Consider the following 19,893-nt stretch of genomic DNA (forward strand, 5'->3'; position numbering starts at 1 on the left):
TGTCCTGGACTTCATTCTCTTTCCTAGCAGCATAATTTTGGCCTCCAGGATGTCTCTCCTACCCTTCCCTTTGTCATTCGTACCTACATATACCACGACCACCAGCTCCTCCCCAGCACCACATTTAAGTATTTTTAGATGCCTCGAGAAATCCACAACCTTCACACCAGGCAGGCAAGTCACCATACGGTTCTCTCGGTCATCATAAACCCAGCTATCTGTTTCTAATATCCCAAACATATTATTCTCCATCCCATATCTTAAGAATCTAAATATTATGATGTTTTTTTCACTGCTGAAAATGAGCAGGTGTTTCTTTTGATCTGCTATCAATGGAACCCTTGTCTTTCCCCTGAGGTATGTTCTAGTTGGGATGTTTCTCTCATCACACATCTTAGCAAAAGTTTTTTTTTTCCCCCTCTCTAAGTTTGATCAACTGGATGAATGGGAACCTCCCTTCAGTATGGACTCCCTATCCTGGATCTCATTGCATTAAGGAACATTGATGGAAAACCAGTATCCACATTTGTGTTTCCTACTGGTGCATCTTAAGGTTCCCCCACTACAAAGTGTAGGAATTATTAACTCAGGGAGCACCACAAAATATGGAATTGGATTTAATAAGGTCATTGTTCATAGTATTTTTTTCTGAATAATGAAAATGTAATTTTACAGTGTGTGAAGAGTGATCAATCTGCTTCTCCTGTGATAACAGCCTCTACTACTGCATGCAGTGACTCATATTAACGTTGTCTCTCCATGCAGGAATTTCTACTGCGACTATCACCCCAGACCCTGGGAACACACAGAAAGTCAGGGGAACATAAGGTACATATAGAAGACACCCTTATGCATCACAGCTGGACACTTTCTCTCATACTTCATGTCAGATTCGAACACAACCTACTTCAGCAACCCCTCCACCTTCATCCTACTTGGCATTCCTGGCCTAGAGGCAGCCCATCTCTGGATCTCCATCCCATTCTCTGCTATGTACGCAATAGCTGTTTGGGGTAATTTCACCATCCTGTTCATTGTGAAGATGGAGCTGAGCCTCCATGGGCCCATGTACTATTTCCTCTGCATGCTGGCTGTCAGCGACCTGGTCATGTCCACATCCACCCTACCCAAACTGCTGAGCATCTTCTGGTTCAATTCCAGGGAGATCAGTTTCAGTGCCTGCCTCACCCAGATGTATTTTGTTCACTCCCTCTCAGGGATGGAGTCTGGAATCCTCGTGGCCATGGCTTTTGATCGCTACGTGGCCATCTGCCATCCCCTGAGACATTCCACCATGCTGACAAACTCTGTTGTGGCCAAGATAGGCCTGGCAGTGGTGCTGCGCAGTGGCATACTCGCATTACCCTATCCCTTCCTGGCGAGGCGGTGGCCATATTGCAGAACCAGCATCATCCCCCACTTCTATTGTGGACATATGGCTGTGGTGAAGCTGGCCTGTGCTGATATCAGCATCAGTAGTTACTATGGCCTGTTTGATCTTCTCTCTGTGATCGGAATGGACGTGTTCTTTATCTCAGTGTCCTATACTCTGATCCTCCGGGCCATCTTCTGCCTCCCCACAAAGGATGCCCGGCTCAAAACTTTTGGGACCTGCATCTCTCATCTTTGTGCCATCTTAGCTTTTTACATCCCAGATTTATTCTTCTCTCTCATATTCCGGTTTGGCCGCAATGTGCCACTGCACTTCCTCGTTCTCATTGCCAGTGTGTGCCACCTGGTTCCCCCTGTGCTACACCCCATCATTTATGGGGTGAGGACCAAACAAATCCGGGGCAGGCTGCTCCAGCTCTTTACTCATAAAAAGATCTAAATGTTTCCTCCTTGTGCTCTGGCTCTCAGATTGAGCTCCGTGCAGAGCTGGCTGGTGCACGGTGCTAAGGCCTCTTCCCTGAATCACTTCCTGGACAGTAAAAGTGAGATTAAACCCTTTCTGTTTCAATGTGATGAACTGGGGAGTCAGTTTGTATACTCTACACTGGGTTACCACCTTTCTTATTGCTCATAGCTGGATCTCTGAAATTGCAATCTTGCCCCATGTCCTTTGTAAAGTCTCAACCCTGCTGTGTGTCTTCTCCCCAAGGCCCTGCCCCTCTCACTTCCTCCTGTCTTCCCCTCCCCTTGACAGCTGCAACCCAGTCATCTTAAAACAAACATGTTTTCACATCTTATGGGAAGACACTTAAGGGGGGCTGGTTACTGTTAAATTTTCAATGTTTATTCTTACACTGTTACTAACTCTGTGGAGAGAGAGAGATCTCGTCAGGACTCCTGGGATCTATCTCATCTCTGGGAGGTGAATGGGGTATAGTGTGTTAGAGCAGAAAGGGCTATTTTGGAGGAGTGGAGGGAAACTAGGAGGTAGGACATCCTGGTCTACCAGTGAGCCTGCAACTTCTGTGACAAGGGTTTCAGGTTGGTCAGCGATTGTTGTAAGGCCGGCTGGCGATTCCCTGCCTACGAGGATCCACCTCAGCCCTCAGAATGAAGCCAACCATCTTTTCAACATTGAACACCAGAGGCTCCAGAGTGGGTCTCCACCATTCCCAGATGCTCTCCTTCCTTTGTGAAGTAGGGTACTTTGTGGTTTATCTGCAGGAAACCCACACGGATCCAGCCACCGAGACTAGTTGGCGGCTGCAGTGGGGGTCAGGGTATACTGTAGACACCTCAGCGCTGAGATGGCCTCCCTCTTTTCCCCCGACCTAGAGCCTGAGATGCTGGGAGTTGAAGAGGACATACCAGGTCACCTGCTGCACCTCCAGGCCCGTGTGGAGGGGCTGACTTTGACTCTGTTCAATGTCTACCCCCCAATACAGACCCAGAGTGGGTGTGTTTCTATCAACAGGCATCTGCCGTCCTCGGCACTTTGTACCCTAACATGTGCCTGGGCCTGGGTGGGGATTTTAATACCATCTCTGAGGTCCAGAATCGCTCAGGGATCGAGAGCAGCCAGGTCGCTGCAGGCATCCCGAGAGAGATTGTCAATCATCACTCCCTGGTGGATGACTTGCATGAGAATTCCACCTTTACCTGTCTCCAGGTGGAGGTCGATCGGTTGCGCTACTCCTGGTTGGACTGTATGTATGTATTTTATTTCCCTCTTGCCCAGGCCCATTCCTCCAGTATATGACCAGCCCAGTTCTCGGCCCACCATTTAGTGGCCATCATGGCCTCTTTCATCTCAGGGCTCACCTTGGGCTCTTCATCCTTCAAAAACCCCTGCGCATTCTCCAAGAGGTGGGGCCACCTGATTGTCTACTGCTCTGGTTTTCCTTGAATGGGTCCTAAAATAGGTTGCTCCCCACCCACCCCTCATCCCAGTGCCTCTGGAATTCTTGATTGGGCTCCTGTCCCATGAGTCCCCCTGGGGAACAACTTTACATGCTCATGCTCCACGCGCTTCATTTCTTCAGATGCCTTGATACCATGTGGTGGGACATAGAACCATCTTTGGAGGGTGAGGAACCCTGATGGGCCAGAAAGTACTCCACCATGGTCCCACGGTCCAGCGGGGTTATCAGTTGGTGGCTCCTTCATGGACCATGAGCACGGGTATGTCCATGGCCCAGTTCACCCCCATTCCAGATGCCTGCCCATTTTGCAGCATGAGGCAGACCCTGGCGCACGCATATCTACAATGTGCAAGGTTGCAGCCCCTATTCCAACTCGTCCACAACTTCAACAGGAAGTTCTGGCTGCACTTTTCCCCACACCTTTTCATATCTGCTCATTGCTTTAGCTTAACATACAGGATGTGGCCTGCAGGTAGCTTGTGTTACAGGTGAAATATACTCTAATATTAATGTGTAAACTTATTAATACAACTAATAATAAAACCCTAAGAAATAAGAATCTTATAAGAAATAAGTAGGCTAGTCTATAGGGTACTACAGCTGCAGGCTCCTAGTTGGAAATGGCCAGGGACTTAGAAGTGACAGAGAGAGGGAGATGTGTGTGTGGGTGGGGTGAGTTACAAAGGAAAGAGAGAGCAGGACCTAAATGCACCAGGAAACAGAGAGATAGAGAGAGAGAGATACAGGATGAAACCCACTAGAACAGGAACTCCCTGTCTCTGTTGTTCTGGGGAGCACTTTCCAAGGGAGACACAAACTCTCTCTCTGACCCCAAACAGACACTGTGTGTTCCAGGAACATTTCCCTCAGGGAAGCCCAGCTGGATCAGTTCTGGAACGAGAGCACTTGGGAAAACAGAGACTGCAGAAGAGACACATTTGGGTGAAGGAAATACCTTGTGGCACCTCCCTGGCCAGGCCCACTCCCCTTCCACATCTGTGTAGCAGCTCCAGGTTTGCTGTCACAGCCCCACTCAAGCTCGTGCAGTTGGACACTCCCCAGCTGAGCGTGTTTGGGGCCCACAAACAAGACCCCTGTGATTTTTAGTCATAGCACTGTTCAGGCCCTGCCTCTGGCTCTGGGTTTCCAGGCCCACTCTCACAGTGCAGCTTCCATTCTAGTGCCTCCCTCTGGGAGCAGAAACCTGCCCGCCAAGCACCAAGGCCCTGAGACTAGCTTTGGTATGGTTCCCCCAGACTCTCCAATTGCTTCAGCCCACCCTTCCCAGAGCTCCCCCTTGGGCACACACTGTTTTGAGTTTCTCCTTTTTTGTTCACATGATCACAAAAGCAAACAGCCCCAGGCCTTGCAAAAGGGGTTGTGTGACACATGGCCAGAAAGAGTTAAGCAACTTGCAGGCTATTGACCCAGATTCACCCTTTAGAGTCAGGTTAGAAAAGTATGTTAATGGTAATTTGGGCCATTCCATCTTAGACAGGACAGAAGGAGGGAAAATAACTTTACAGGGGAATCAGATTCAAGGAGGCCTTAGGGTCACAGTTACAGCAAACAGGTAAAATTCTCTCAGCAAAAGGAACATTTACAAGTTGAGAAAACAAAGATAAACCTAACACGCCTTGCCTGGCTGTTACTTACAAGTTTGAAATATGAGAGACTTGTTCAGAAAGATTTGGAGAGCCTGGATTGATGTCCTGTCCCTCTGAGGGCTGGTCTACACTAGGTGGGTATCAATAAAAGATACGCAACTTCAGCTACGTGAATAGCATAGCAGAAGTCGAAGTACCTTAGATCGAATTACTTACCGTCCTCACGGCGCAGGATCGACGTCCACGGCTCCCCATGTCGCCTCCACTACCGCCGTTCGCGTTGGTGGAGTTCCGGAGTCGACAGGAGCGCGTTCGGGGATCGATATATCGCATCTAGATGAGACGCGATATATCGATCCCTGAGAAATCGATTGCTACCCGCAGATGCGGCCGGTAGTGAAGACGTATCCTTAGTCCCAAGAGTGAACAACCCCCAAAACAAAGAGCACACAAACAAAAACCTTCCCCCTACCAAGGTTTTAAAGTATCTTGTCCCCTTGTTGGTCCTTTGGGTCAGGTGTCAGCCAGGTTACCTGAGCTTCTTAACCCTTTAGAGGTAAAAGGATTTGGGGGTCTCTGGCCAGGAGGGATTTTATAGTATTGTACACAGGAGGGCTGTTACCCTTCCCTTTATAGTTATGACACAGTGTCATAAACAGATAGTTAAGGGTTAAAGTCTGTTTTACCTGTAAAGGGTTAACAAGCTCAGTAACCTGAGAAACACCTGACCAGAGGACCAATCAAGGGACAGGATAATTTCAAATCTCTGTGGAGGGAAGCCTTTGTCTGTGTTCTTTGTTGGCTCTGTGAGTTCTCTTTTTGGATCTAAGAGAGGCCAGTCATGTCTCCAAGTTCTCCTGGAGTAGTTCCTACTATCCAATAGTGAGTATTAATTAGAAAGGCGGATTAGTCTTATAATTTGATTTCTACATTTGCAATTGTGTGTGTGTTTGCTGGAGAATTTCTTTAATTCTCTACTGTATTGCTTTTACTGAGAAAGAAAGGAGGGGGGATTCTCTCCAGAGACTGATAAGTTTAGACCCTGTGTATTGTTCCATCTTGGTTACAGAGACAGTGACTTTCTTTTTTATTCTTTAATAAATTCTTTTCTATTAAGGACTTGGTTGATCTTTCCTTGGGTGGATTCTCAGGGAAAGGGGAGGAGGGAGGCATCCCTCTGTAGTTAGATCCCGGTAACTCTCCTAGGAAAAGGGAGGGGGGAGGAAGCAGGGGGGAATGGTTTATTTCTCCTGGGTGTAAGAACTCCATGGATTTGGGGCTCTTGGGATCCCCAAGGATTTTGGGGAAGGACTGTGTCCCAATCCACGTACCTGATTGGGTGGCAGCTTTACCAGATCTAAACTAGGATTTTAGTTTAGAAGAAGAATTCATGCAGGTCCCCATATTGGAACCCAACAGCTCTAAGTGGGGGTGAGACCTATGACACACAGGGTGAAATGGATTTATTTGGGTTTAGACCCCATTGGGAGTTGGGCATCTGAGTGTTAAAGACAGGAACACTTCTGTGAGCTGCTTTCAGGTAAACCTGCAGCTTTGGGGCGAGTAATTCAGACCCTCGGTCTGTGTTGGAGCAGACAGGAGTGTCTGGCTCAGCAAGACAGGGTGCTGGGGCCCCGAGCTGGCAGGGGTAGAAGTAGTCTTGGCACATCGGGTGGCAGCTCCCAAGGGGGGTTCTGTGACCCAACCTGTCACAAAGGGAAATATTAATTTTTAGAGTCCTTGTGGGCTTCCACCTTCTGCACTCGAAGTGCCAGAGTTGGGAATCAGCCTTGACAGCAGTAATGCAAGAAACGGACAAACCCGTATCCTGTAAGGCATTAGCTTCAGCTAATTAGCATACAGCTTGAAGCCTATAAACTTTGCACAGATACACGGCCCCGCAGAAAACCTCAACTATCTGGGGAGCTGAAAATAGAGTTTAAGGTGAAGTTCAGACCACGTGTACATGATTCAACCACAGAAGTGTCCTGGAAATGAACTGACATACATAACAGGTATACGAGATACATCTCAGGCTAGCCTGCTTGCTTGCTGATATATCTTTTCTTATACGTTTCTTATGGGTTTGATTCTTTGTTTCATTATAATACGTTTATAGGTCTATATGATAGTATATTTTGGCTGTAACACAAGGGACCTGCAGTGTGGTGAGCTAAGGCAAATTTAGGGTACATATGTTTCGGACCTTTCACCAAGATAGATGATGATGAGCTAAAGCATAAGGTCCATATTATGGCTGTGACCTTTAAAATAGAGGATGCTTTGAAGTAGGTTGGCAGTAGGATGGGCTTTCCTAAATCCATAGTCTTTTAAACTTAACAGGTACACTACAACTTGGAACTTGGATAGAACTGAAAGAACCGCTTAAGACAAAAATAACAAATGTAATACCAAACCACAAAACGGCCATGGTAACAAACTGACAGCTATGATAATAAGTTAAAATCATTAATATACTAACCTTTAGGAAAAAGACACCCCAACATTAGTAAGATGAAGAAATACAAACATGGAAAAGGGAAAAAATCCCCTCCTGAATATGCATCAAACAGAATCACATCAGTGTAACATATTATAAAAGTGGCATTACAGCCTAAAGCCGGTAGGAGAAGGAGATGTCATCCATAGGAGGTGTCAGAACGATAGCCACTGGCGATGATGGGGAACGTGATGGTAATGAGGAAGATGATGGCCAACATTTCAGGTTGTTCTACAGGAGAAAGTATATGGATGTGCAGATATACATTCAGTAGTATCTCTATCTACCTTACTGAGCTGGAGTATTTGTGACTGTGCTAAATGTATTAATAAAGTATATTTGTAAAAAATAAAGAATTCCTATAGTTTGAGTGTTGCAACTGTGCACATCGGGGTTCTAGACCATATAATAATTTGAATAATACCGGGCCTGATCTTGGGGCAAGAATCTGTCAACCCTCAAAGTGATATGTGGGGATTCTTAAATAACCAATATTATTAATATATAATCCAGGGATCAGGCAACAAGATGTATCTGCCCCTTGCTGTAACCAACTTGTCCCCACTCCCCTCCCAGAGCTCAGATAGAACCCAGGAGTCCTGATGGGTTCACTATCTCCACAAAGTAACTAACAAAGTAAAAATATAAATTAAAATTTTAAACCTAACCAGTGTCCCTTAAGTGATTTGCCACAGGATGTCAGAACAAGTTAGTATTAGAGCTGAGTGAGTGTAATATTTATTTTATTTTATTTTATTAACACAGGAATTAGACGCTTTGCTCCTGTCAGCTTATTACTAAGTTATCTGCCAAAAAACTAGAGTTTTCAAGGGTCTAATTAGCCCCTGGAATCACTGTTAGAGTTGCCACCCCAACCAAAATCTGAAATGGCTCCCTTGTAGCTGGGATGGGAGGAGGGAGGTAGAAATGATCCAGCAAGTGATGGGGGAGGGGTATAGAGGAGCAAGTAACAAGCATGGGGCTTTCAGGCGAAGAGGCAGAACCTTGGGAGAAGAGATCATGGAATCACAGAATCTCAGGTTTGGAAGGGACCTCAGGAGGTCATCTAGTCCAACCATCTGCTCAAAGCAGGATCATTCCCCAACTGATGGTGCAAGGGGTGGAGTTTCAGGGGTCCAGTTACCAGCAATTAGGAAGGAGGCAACCCAGTGAATTGTACATGGACTGATTCCCCAGTTTCTCATGCTGACACAGCACAGTAATATCAGGAAAGAGTTTAATGTTTCTCTGACTATCCAGGAAGAGGGCCCAGCACCATGTCCCTGGTGAGCTCTGCACAGAGCTCAGGCTGAAAGCCAGGAGAAAACTTTAGGGCCCTTTATGAGTAAAGAGCCAGAGCAGCCTGCCCTTGATCTGTTTGGTCCTCATTTCGTAGATGATGGGGTTTAGCATGGGGGGCACCAGGAGGTACACATTGCCCGTAAGAACATAGAAATACAGGGGCACATTGTGGCCAAATCGGTGCGTGAAAAAGGAGAAGAGAGGTGGGATGTAAGGGTACGTCTTCACTACGGGATTATTCCGAATTTACATAAACCGGTTTAGCAAAACAGATTGTATAAAATCGAGTGTGCGCGGCCACACTAAACACATTAAATCGGTGGTGTGCGTCCACGGTCCGAGGCTAGCGTCGATGTCTGGAGCGTTGCACTGTGGGTAGCTATTCCGTAGCTATCCCATAGTTCCCGCAGCCTCCCCCGCCCCTTGGAATTTCCGGGTTGAGATCCCAGTGCCTGATGGGGCAAAAATCATTGTCGCGGGTGCAGGGCCGGCTCTAGCATTTCTGCCGCCCCAAGCAGAAAAGAAGAGTGCTGCCCCCCCCCACAGAGCGGCACGGAGCACAGCCCGAGCCCCCGCCCCCCCAAGGGGCGCGGCCCGCGGTCCCCGCCCCCGAGCGGTGCAGCGCCGCCCTAGCCCCCGAGCGGCGCGGCCCGAGCCCCCGCCCCCCCCGAGGGAGGCGGCCTGCGGCCTGAGCCCCCGCCCCCCAAGGGAGGCGGAGCGCCGCCTGAGGCCCCGGCAGCCCCCGCCCGCCCAAGCGGCGCGGCCCGCCGCCCTAGTCTCCGCCCTCCGCCCGAGCGGCGCGGCCCGAGACCCGAGCGGCCCTAGCCCCTGTCTCCCCGAGCGGCGTGGCCCGCCGCCCGAGCCCCCGCCCCCGCCCCCCTCCCGAGCGGCGCGGCCCGTGCCCCCACCCCCCGAGCGTCCCTAAGCCCCGTCCCCCCGAGCGGCGCGGCCCTAGTCCCCGCCAGCGTCGTGGCCCGCCGCCCGAGCGGCGCGGCCCGAGCCCCCAACGGCACGGCCCGCCCTAGTCTCCGCCCCCCTCCCCCCTCAGCGGCGCGGCCGGCGGCCCTAGTCCCCGCCGAACGGCACAGCGCACCGCCCTAGTCCCCGCCCCCCCAAGCGGCGTATCACGCCGTCCAAACCTAAAACAAGAAAACTAAACCCAGATCGCCGCCCCCTCCCAAGGCGCCGCCCCAAGCACGTGCTTGGTAGGCTGGTGCCTGGAGCCGGCCCTGCGCGGGTGGTTCTGGGTAAATGTCGTCAGTCACTCCTTCCTCTGGGAAAGCAACGGCAGACAAGCAATCATGGAGCCTGTTTTGCCTTTTGTGACTATCACCGTATGTGTACTAGATGCCGCTCACAGAGGCGATTCAGCAGCGCTACACAGAAGCATGCTTTTGCTTTTGCATGACAGCAGAGATGGTTACTAGCCATACTGTACCATCTACCATACCATAAATTGGTAATAAGATGGTCATAGTTATCAGTCCTTTTGCACTGTGCCATTTGCTGCTGTCATAAGTGCCCCTGGCTGATCAGCCAGGGGCGCAAAAGCCAAAATTGGGAATGACTCCCTGAGTCATTCCCTCCTTTTTGGTATCTAAAAATAGAATCAGTCCTGCCTAGAGTATGGGCAAGTGTACTAGAAAACCAGAGAGCACAGCTGCTCTGTGTCAGATCCCACAGAAATTATGAGCTGTATGCTATTCACAGGGGGTGCTCCTGCAACAACCCCACCTGTTGATTCCGTTCTTCCCCCAGCCTTCCTGGGCTACCATAGCAAGTGTACCACCACTTGTGTGATGAAGTAATAAAGAATGCAGGAATAAGACACAGTGACTTGTTAGTGAGAAATAAGTGGAAGGCAGCCTCCAGCTGCTATGATAGTCCAGACAGGACAGTAAGAAGTGTGGAGGAGAGGAGCCCAGCATCCCTCTGCTAGTCCTGGGGCAATTGAATCTTTTCTTTACACATGAAGGGTGGGGGCTGACGGAGCTCAGCCCCCTGTTGCTATGATGACGATGGTTACCAGCCATACTGCACCATCTACCAGGAAAACTTAGGGCCAGGCGCCCTTGATAGACCTCACGGATGCTAGTCGGCATGGTTACCAGTCCTTTTGCACTGCCCCATGTGCCAATAGGCTGATGACGAGGACGGATACCAGTCATATTGCACCATCAGCCACCCATGGCGGGGAGGGGGAGCAAGGATATTGGTGTTGAGTGCTGCAGCATCGCATCTATCTGCGGCATTCAGTAAAGATAGGGTGACACGTAAAAGAGTCAAGAGAGGATTGTTTACCCTTTCACTTCTGGGGGTGGGTGGGGCTGCATAAATTGCCGAGCTATGCCCTGACCCACCGCGGACACTGTGTTTGACCCTATAAGCATTTGGAGCTCAGCCAAGAATGCAAATGCTTTTCGGAGACTGCAGGGACTGTGGGATAGCTTGAGTCCTCCAGTCCATGAGCGTCCATTTGATTCTTTGGCTTTCCGTTACGCTTGTCACGCAGCAGTGCGCTGAGTCCCTGCTATGGCGTCTGTCTGGAGATTTTTTTAAAAATGATTTTGAATTTCGTCTTCTGTAACGGAGCGCTGATAGAACAGATTTGCCTGCCCTTACAGCAATCACATCCACATGGTCCATGCGGGAGCTCTTTCTTTATTTTGATTTTTAACTGCATCGCCACACGTGCTGATCGGAGCTCCACGCTGGGCAAACAGGAAATATTCAAAAGTTCGCGGGGCTTTTCCTGTTTACCTGGCCACTGCATCCGAGTTCAGATTGCTGTCCAGAGCGGTCAGTGGTGCACTGTGGGATACCGCCCGGAGGCCAATACCGTCGATCTGCGGCCACACTAACCCTAATCTGATATGGTAATTCCGATACTAGCGCTACTCCTCTCGTTAGGGAGGAGTACAGAAACCGGTTTAAAGAGCCCTTTATATCGATATAAAAGGCCTCTCAGTGTGGACGGGTGTGGCGTTAAATCGGTTTTACGCTCCTAAAACCGGTTTAAACGCCTAGTGTAGACCAGGCCTAAGAGGCTAAAGTGACACAGAGGTGGGAGCTGCAGGTCCCAAAAGTCTTGAGCCGGGCGTCCTTTGTGGGGAGGCTGAAGATGGCTCTGAGTATCTGGATATAGGACACAATGATAGAAAAAACATCCAGACCCATCACCAAGAATGTCACAGAGAGTCCGTAGTAACTACTGAAGCGAATGTCAGCACAGGCCAGTTTCACCATGGCCATGTGCTCGCAGTACGAGTGGGTGATGATGTTGATTCTACAATGTGGCCACCGCCTTGCCAGGAAGGGATGGGGCAGTACGAGCATGATGCCGCACAGCACCACGGCCAGACCGATCTTGGCCACCATGGGGTTTGCCAGGATGGTGGAATGTCTCAGGGGATGGCAGATGGCCACGTAGCGATCCAAAGCCATGGCCACGAGGATTCCAGACCCCATCACTGAGAAGCAGTGAATGAAGTACATCTCGTGAGGCAAGCACTGAAATCGATCTCCCTGGAATTGAACCAGAAGATGCTCAGCATTTTGGGCACAACTGATGTAGGCAGGACCAGGTCCGTGACTGCCAGCATGAAGAGAAAATAGTATATGGGTCCATGGAGGCTCGGCTCTGTTATCACAATGTACAGGATGGTGAAGTTCCCCAAGATGGCTATGACATACATGGTGCAGAACGGGATGGAGATCCAAACATGGGCCATCTCCAAGCCAGGAATGCCCAGCAGGATGAAGGTGGAGGGGTTGGTGAAGTCAGTCATGTTGGAATCTGACATAGAGTAGGGGAGAAGGTGTCCAACTCCGAGGCAGAACAGTTTCTCCTGCATGTACCATACGTTACCCTGACTTCCTGTATGTGCCCAGGCTCTAGGGTGATGGTCACAGTACAAATGCCTGGAAGGAGAGACAATGTTAATATGAGACATTTTCATTATTCAGAGAAATATGAACAATTGACTCTACTAAATCCTGTTCCAAATTTTATGCTGCTCAATGCGTCAATCATTCCTACATATCGGGGAATGTTTAATTTAGAGAAGAGAGAAAAAAGGGACATATCATAGAGGAGAACAAACTAAAGAATGGAACTGATTACATTCAAGTGGAGAAACAGGAAACAGTTCCCAACCAGTACTTCTAAAGGGCTAACTCCCCAAACCTGAGGGGGGAAATCTGGAAAAGTGACTGAAAGGAAAAATGTATACAAAAAATGGGAATTAAAATTGGGAGTTCTTCAAGAAGAGTTTATTAGATAGCTAAAAATCCATGATTCTACAGTCAAGAAAGTGGACAACTTCACCTAAAAGCCCAGTTCTGTGCCAAAGGGAAAGAAACAGCGGAGGGGGGCGGGAAGCAGTATATAAAAAATAGGGAAAAGAGAATATAGTTAGCAAGCAATATAAATCGATAAGGGATGTTAAAGACATTAGAGAAAGTGCATTCCTGGCAGATATAAGGGTCACAAAAAGGAGGTTATTGAAGTACATTAAGAACAAAAGAAATCCTAGAAAATATTTAGACAAACTCCTAGAGAGTGAAAGAAAACTTTTTAATGGACCTGAAACCCAGTCCAGAGAAATGAAGAGAAGATGAAGATGTCTCAGGGGACCTTCTATATCTTCTGCCCCATGCATGGAATTTTACAGTCCCAAACAAAGCCCACAACCCAAGTGCCTGGAAAATTATTGTCCCAGGTTGGAGTCCAGGGTCACACTAGCATATCATGTGTCCTTACATGCTTTGATGACAGATAACAGCTAGTGATCATATTCTTAGAGAGGTGTATTGATTCTATGGCCTATTGTGAGAGGTAATTGTCCTTGATGGTCCATCAACACATAGCTGTGTGGCCTTATCTACAAGATAAGTGTCACCCAGGAACACAACACGCGTATTGATGAAAGTCCATGGCCAATATTCAATATTTCACACAGAACAATGATATATAAATTTGGACAGAAAATATCATATTGCTTCCATATAAATCCATGCTATACCCACATTTTGAATATTGCATGCAGATGTGGTCTCCCCATGTGAAAAAAAAGATATTAGAATTGGAAAAGGTTCAGGAAAGGGAAACAAAAATGATTAGGGGTATGGAATGACTTCTGTATGAGGAGACGATTAATAAGGCTGGGACTTTTCAGCTTGAAAAAGAGTTGACTAAGGAGAGATATGATAGAGGTTTATTAAACCATGACTGATGTTTAGAAAGTAGATTGAGCTCCATGACGAGCTGGCTGGTGACAGGGTGCTGGATATACTGAAAGACTTTAAAGTCTTTCCTGACCTCACTGTGCTGTGTCAACATGACAAGATGGGGAATTGGTCTATGTACAATACAATGGGTTGCCACCTTTCTAATGGCTGCTAACTGGACCCCCAAAAACCTGCCCCTGGCCTCACCTCTTCTGCCAACACTCCACACCTGTTTTGTCTCTTCTCCTCTGAGGACCTTGCCCTCTTTTCTTCAGCTTCCCCCTCACTTCTTGGATTGTTTCCACGTCCCACCCCTCACCTCAAGCTGCAAGACAGACATTTCAGTTTTTCTTAGGGGTGGCAACTTTAACCATGACACAAGGAGCTATGCTAGGTTAGACCAAAGGTCCTTGTAGCCCAGTATCCGGTCTTCCAACATAGCCAATGTCAGATGCTTCAGAGGGAATGAACAAAACAGATAATTATCGAGTGATCCATTCCCCATCACCCTTTCCCAGCTTCCAGAAAACAGAGGCTTGGTACGTCATCCATCCCCATCTTGGCTAATAGTCATTGATGGACCTATCCCCCATGTATTCATCTAGTTCTTTTTGAAATATTTAATAGTCTTGGTCTTCACATCATCCTCTAGCAAAGAGATTCACATTTTGACTGTGTGTTGTGTGAAGAAAAACGTCCTTATGTTTGTTTTAAACCACTGCCAATTAATTTCATTGGTGATCCCTAGTTTTTGTGTTATGAGAAAGAGTAAATAACACTTCCTTATTTACATTCTCCACTCCATTCATGTAAAAGCAGCAATGCGTCCTGTGGCACTTATAGACTAACAGATGAGCTTTCGTGGGTGAATACCCACTTCGTCGGATGCATGTAGTGGAAATTTCCAGGGGCAGGGATATATAGCAAGCAAGAAGCAGGCTAGAGATAATGAGGTTAGTTCAATCGGGGAGGATGAGGCTTTCTTCTAGCTGCTGAGGTGTGAAAACCAAGGGAGAAGAAACTGGTTTTGTAGTTGGCAAGCCATTCACAGTCTTTGTTTAATCCTGAGCTGATGGTGTCAAATTTGCAGATGAACTGAAGCTCAGCAGTTTCTCTTTGAAGTCTGGTCCTGAAGATTTTTTGCTGCAGGATGGCCACCTTAAGATCTGCTATTGTGTGGCCAGGGATGTTGAAGTGTACTCCTACAGGTTTTTGTATATTGCCATTCCTAATAATAGAATCATAGATTATTAGGGTTGGAAGGGACCTCAGTAGATCATCTAGTCCAACCCCCTGCTCAAAGCAGGACCAATCCCCAAATTGCCCCCTCAAGGATTGAATTCACAACCCTGGGTTTAGCAGGCCTATGATTGAACTAACCTTGTTATCTCTAGCCTGCTTCTTGGTTGCATATATATCCCTGCCCCTGGAAATTTCCACAACATGCATCCGACGAAGTGGGTATTAACCCATGAAAGCTCATGCTCCAAAACGTCTGTTAGTCTATAAGGTGCCACAGGACTCTTTGCTGCTTTTACAGATCCAGACTAACATGGCTACCCCTTTGATACTTCACTCCATTCATGATTTTATAGACCTCGCTCATATCTCCCCCTTAGTTGTCTGTTTCTCAAGTTGAAAAGACCTAACAAGTGTCCTTTAAGTGACTTGCCACAGGATTTCAGGACATCTTAGTATTAGAGCTGAAGGGGTCTCATCTTTAACATGGCTGTTCTTAAGTTCACTGAGGAAGGAAATGGTGTGCAGATCTTGAGTTGTCCTCTGTTTACCCTGATCTGGGTATCTCTTCTGCTGTCTAAAGTAGAGGAATTGTTTTAGAAACTGGTGAGTGAGGTTCCAGGAGGCCCCATTCTGAGATTGCTCAATTAGTGTAAACTGCAAAGATTTGGTGTGAGAATCCCCAAAACGGGTGGTTATTCTAATACTTGGATTTACCAAGGCAGCAACAAAACAGCTTTCACAATGCTTTACTGCTTACACAGAAGCCAAAGCACAATTTCCTTAAAGCCACCCAGCCTTGGGCTGCCACCCAGACAGCCAAGTCAGGTATGATGATGATTATTGAAAATCTTGTTCATCATATAATAAAGTTCTATCAATACCAAAGGTTTATACACAGCACCTCCCAGGTGAATGAATATTTCAGATATTACTCAAATAATCACTTACAGCCAATTCTTATTAACAAAACTAAGATTTAGTAAAAAAGAGAGAGCATTGGTTATAAGATAATTATACATAGAGACATGATTAGAGTTTTTAATTCAGTTTCATAGAAGGGACGTCTGGCTTCAGAGTTCCAGAGAGTTCTTTCAGAATTAGTCAAGAGATTATAATCCAATGTTGAAATATTCATTATCAGGGCAGTCCAGGGTGTAACTGGAGACTTGTGACTCAAGCTTCCCCTGATGAAGTTTAAGCAGAGCTGTGATAAAAGGATCAGGTTCCAAGAGTCCTTTTGTACAGTTTGTGGGCAGCACAACAGTCCTTTGGTGAACAACAGGCTTTTGAAGTAACCTTCTATTTCCTAAACAACACTGGTAATTAACTACCTGGATTAACATAAGGTTATTATCCATTAAGCAGTTTATAGAGAGTTCACAAGAAACTTTAAAGAGACATAATGAAAATGAGATTATTGCACCCAAGATCCATCTAATAATATTTCCTTTTCATCTCTGAATTAATGGAATACAGCTCTTGACAGGAATCGTTTGGTTACACTGCTAACCTCTAACAAGCTCCCGGTAAACAGAGACTACTAGAGTCACTAACTTCTTCCAGTTCTTTAATAATACAAGTCTACATTTCAAAGCTCTGGCTTACTTAAGGTGGAATAGTCGTAGTTACCATTTACATACTTTTCTAACCTGTCTCTAAAGGGTAAATCTGGGTCAATAGCCTGCAAGTTCCTTAACATTTTCCGGCCATGTGTCACACAACCCCTTTTCCAAGGCCTGGCACTGTTTGGTTTAGTGATCACATTACCCAAAAAGGAGAAACTGGAGCTAGAGTGCACCCAAGGGGGAGCTCTGGGAAGGGTGGGCTGAAGCAATTGGAGAGTCTGGGGGAGCCGAGCCAAGGTCAGGGCCTTGGTGCTTGGTGTGCAGGTTTCTGCTCCAAGAGGGAAGCACTAGAACGGAAGCTGCACTACAGAGCCAGAGGCAGGGCCTGAACAGTGCTGTGACTCAGAATCACAACGGTCTTGTTTATGGGCCCCAAACACATTTGGCAGGTCATTGTCCAGCTGTATGAGCTTGAGCAGGGCTGTGGCACAAAACCTGGAGCTGCTACACCGATGTGGAAGGGGAGTGGACCTGGCCAGGGAGGTGCCACAAGATATTTTCTTCACCCAAATGTGGTTCCTCTGCCATCTGTGTTTCCCCAAGTGCTCTCGTTCCACAACTGATCCAGCCAGGCTTCCCTGAAGGAAATCTTTCTGGAACACACGGTGCCTGTTTGGGTTCAGGGAGAGAGTTTGTGTCTCCCTTGGAAAGTGCTCCCCAGAATGGCAGAAACAGGGAGTCCCTGTTCCAGTGGGTTTCATCCCATCTCTCTCTCTCTCTCCTGGTGCATTTAGGTCCAGCTCTCTCTCTCCTTTGTAACTCACCCACCCACACACTTGCCTCCCTCTCTCTGTCACTTCTAAGTCCCTGGCCATTACCAACTAGCAGCCTGCAGCTGTGGTAGCCTATAGTCTAGCTTACTTGCTTCCCTATATATCTTTTCTTATAAGTTTATTATTTTCTTATGGGTTTGTTTATTTGTTTTATTAATAAGTTTACAGATTTATATTAGAGTATATTTCACCTGTATCACAAGGGATCTGCAGGCCACATGCTGTATGTTGAGCTAAAGCAGTGAGCAGATATGAAAAAGTGCAGGCAGAACCTCTCTTGAAGTTGCAAAGCAGTAGGAATAGGGGCTGCAACCTTGCACATTCTAGATAGGTGTGCGTCAGGATCTGCCTCGTGACACAAAATGGGCAGGCATCTGGACTGGGGGTGAACTGTGCCACGTATATGCCTGTGCCCATGGCTCCATGAAGGAGCCACCGACCAATATACCCAGTGGACCGTGGGACCAGGATGGAGTACTTTCTGGAACACCGGGTTCCTCATCCTCTGCAGCTGGGACTAGGTTTCTCCAATTGGTATCAGGGTATTTGAGAAAGTGAACTGTGTGGAGCATAAGCATGTAAAGTTGTTCCTTTGGTGGAATTCAGAAATGAGCCAGATGCAGGGTGTGCAGCTGGCTCAGGTTCAGGAAGGGAGGGAGCCAGAGGGACTCATGGGACAGGAGCCCAATCAAGAATTCCAGAGGCACTGGGGTGAGGGGTGGGTGGGGAGCCCCTTTTTTAGGACCCGTTCAAGGAAAACCCGAGCAGTAGGCAATAAGAAAGGCCCCACCTCCTGGAGTATGTGCAGAGGGGTCTGAAGGGTGAAGAGCCCAAGGTGAGCTCTGAGATGAGAGCTGCCACCATGGCCACTAAATGGTGGGCCGAGAACTGGGCCAGTCAAATGCTGGAGGAATGGGCCTGGGCAAGATGGAAACAAAGTATGAACATGCCGTACACACAGGAGTGGTGCAACCCATCGATCTCCACCTGGACATAGGTAAAGGTGGAATTGTCATCCGGGTGTTGGTTGTGCCAGACGTCCAGCAGGGAGTGATGAGGATTCCTTCAGCAGCCTGGCTGCCCTCAATCCCTGAGCGATTCCAGTGATCACTCTCTGGCTGGGCCCCTTTTACGACACTGTAGCCCACGGAGATGGGCAAAGAAGGAGAAGGCCACCACTGCGGCGACTGTACCGGTGGCACCACACAACCCATCTCTGTCTCCAGATAGGGAAAGGGAGGTGTGGGGAAGAGAGCAGCCCCTGAAGGGCCAGAGAGGGGAGACAAAAAGCCACCCCCTGACATTCATCCAAGGACAGGGGAAATGAGAAAACCCCTCAGTGGCAGCAGTATGGAAGAAGGAGGGGACACAAATGAGTAGGGCTTCTCTCCCCCCTCTCCCCACAGCTCCTGCCTCCGCTTGGGCTCGGGCCAGCCTGAACTGAGGGCTTCTTCTGTGGCTCCATCAGGGGCAACCTGGGCTCTTCTCCTCCCCCCTGCAGCTCCTACTGGGCCTGGAGGCTTGAACTCCTGCCAGATGAAGCTGAGGCAGTCTGGGCTCAGGGCTTCTGCCCCCTTCTGCTGAGCTGCTCCACATGAATCACAGGCTGATTCCCATGTTCTGTTCAATCCCTCTGAAGGACCTGGCACTGGGCACTGATAGAAGACAGGCTACTGGGCTACATGGACCATTGGTGTTACCCGGAATGGCCATTCTGATCTTCTTAGTTAGACCCCAGATGTTTCTGCTTCCTGCTGTAACACACTATACCCCATTCCCTTCCCAGGGCTGAGATAGATCCCAGGAGTCAGTTCCTAACTGTCAGGGTGGCTAAACACTGGAATAAATTGCCTAGGGAGGTTGTGGAATCTCCATCTCTGGAGATATTTAAGAGTAGGTTAGATAAATGTCTATCAGGGATGGTCTAGACAGTATTTGGTCCTGCCAGGAGGGCAGGGGACTGGTCTCGATGATCTCTCGAGGTCCCTTCCAGTCCTAGAGTCTATGAATCTATGGATCATGAGGGGGTCTCTCTCTCCACAGAGTTAGTAACAAAGTAAGAATAAACAGAAGAGATGGGGCAAGATTGCAGTTTCAGGGGCCAAGCTACCAGGAACCCATTGTAGTGTGAATAGACTGACTCCCCATTTCATCACATTGACACAGCACAGTCAGGACAGGAAAGGGTTTAATGTCTCTCTGTCTGTCCAGTAAGCGATTCAGGGAAGAGACCCCACCACCATGCACCAGCCAGCTCTGCACAGAGCTCAATCTGAGAGCCAGATCCCATGAAGAAAACAT

The 19,893-nt window shown here is 48.0% G+C and overlaps 1 protein-coding gene and 1 pseudogene across 1 annotated transcript; one reads left to right on the forward strand and one right to left on the reverse strand.

Moving 5' to 3' along the window:
- Positions 1 to 883: 883 nt before the first annotated feature.
- LOC123363187 (olfactory receptor 51E2-like) lies at positions 884 to 1,831 on the forward strand. The gene has a single exon (XM_045004072.1). It carries the CDS (start codon positions 884 to 886, stop codon positions 1,829 to 1,831), a length of 948 nt encoding a protein of 315 aa, XP_044860007.1.
- A 6,919-nt stretch (positions 1,832 to 8,750) lies between these two features.
- Positions 8,751 to 12,526, reverse strand: LOC123363194 (annotated as a pseudogene).
- Between the last annotated feature and the right edge of the window lie 7,367 nt (positions 12,527 to 19,893).

The sequence above is a fragment of the Mauremys mutica genome, chromosome 1 (genome assembly GCF_020497125.1).
Source record: "Mauremys mutica isolate MM-2020 ecotype Southern chromosome 1, ASM2049712v1, whole genome shotgun sequence".
Classification (NCBI taxonomy): Eukaryota; Metazoa; Chordata; order Testudines; family Geoemydidae; genus Mauremys; species Mauremys mutica.

What these genes read in the sequence shown, in the direction of transcription:
- LOC123363187 (XM_045004072.1), top strand. Translation starts at nt 884, where the DNA reads ATGTCAGATTCGAACACAACCTACTTCAGCAACCCCTCCACCTTCATC.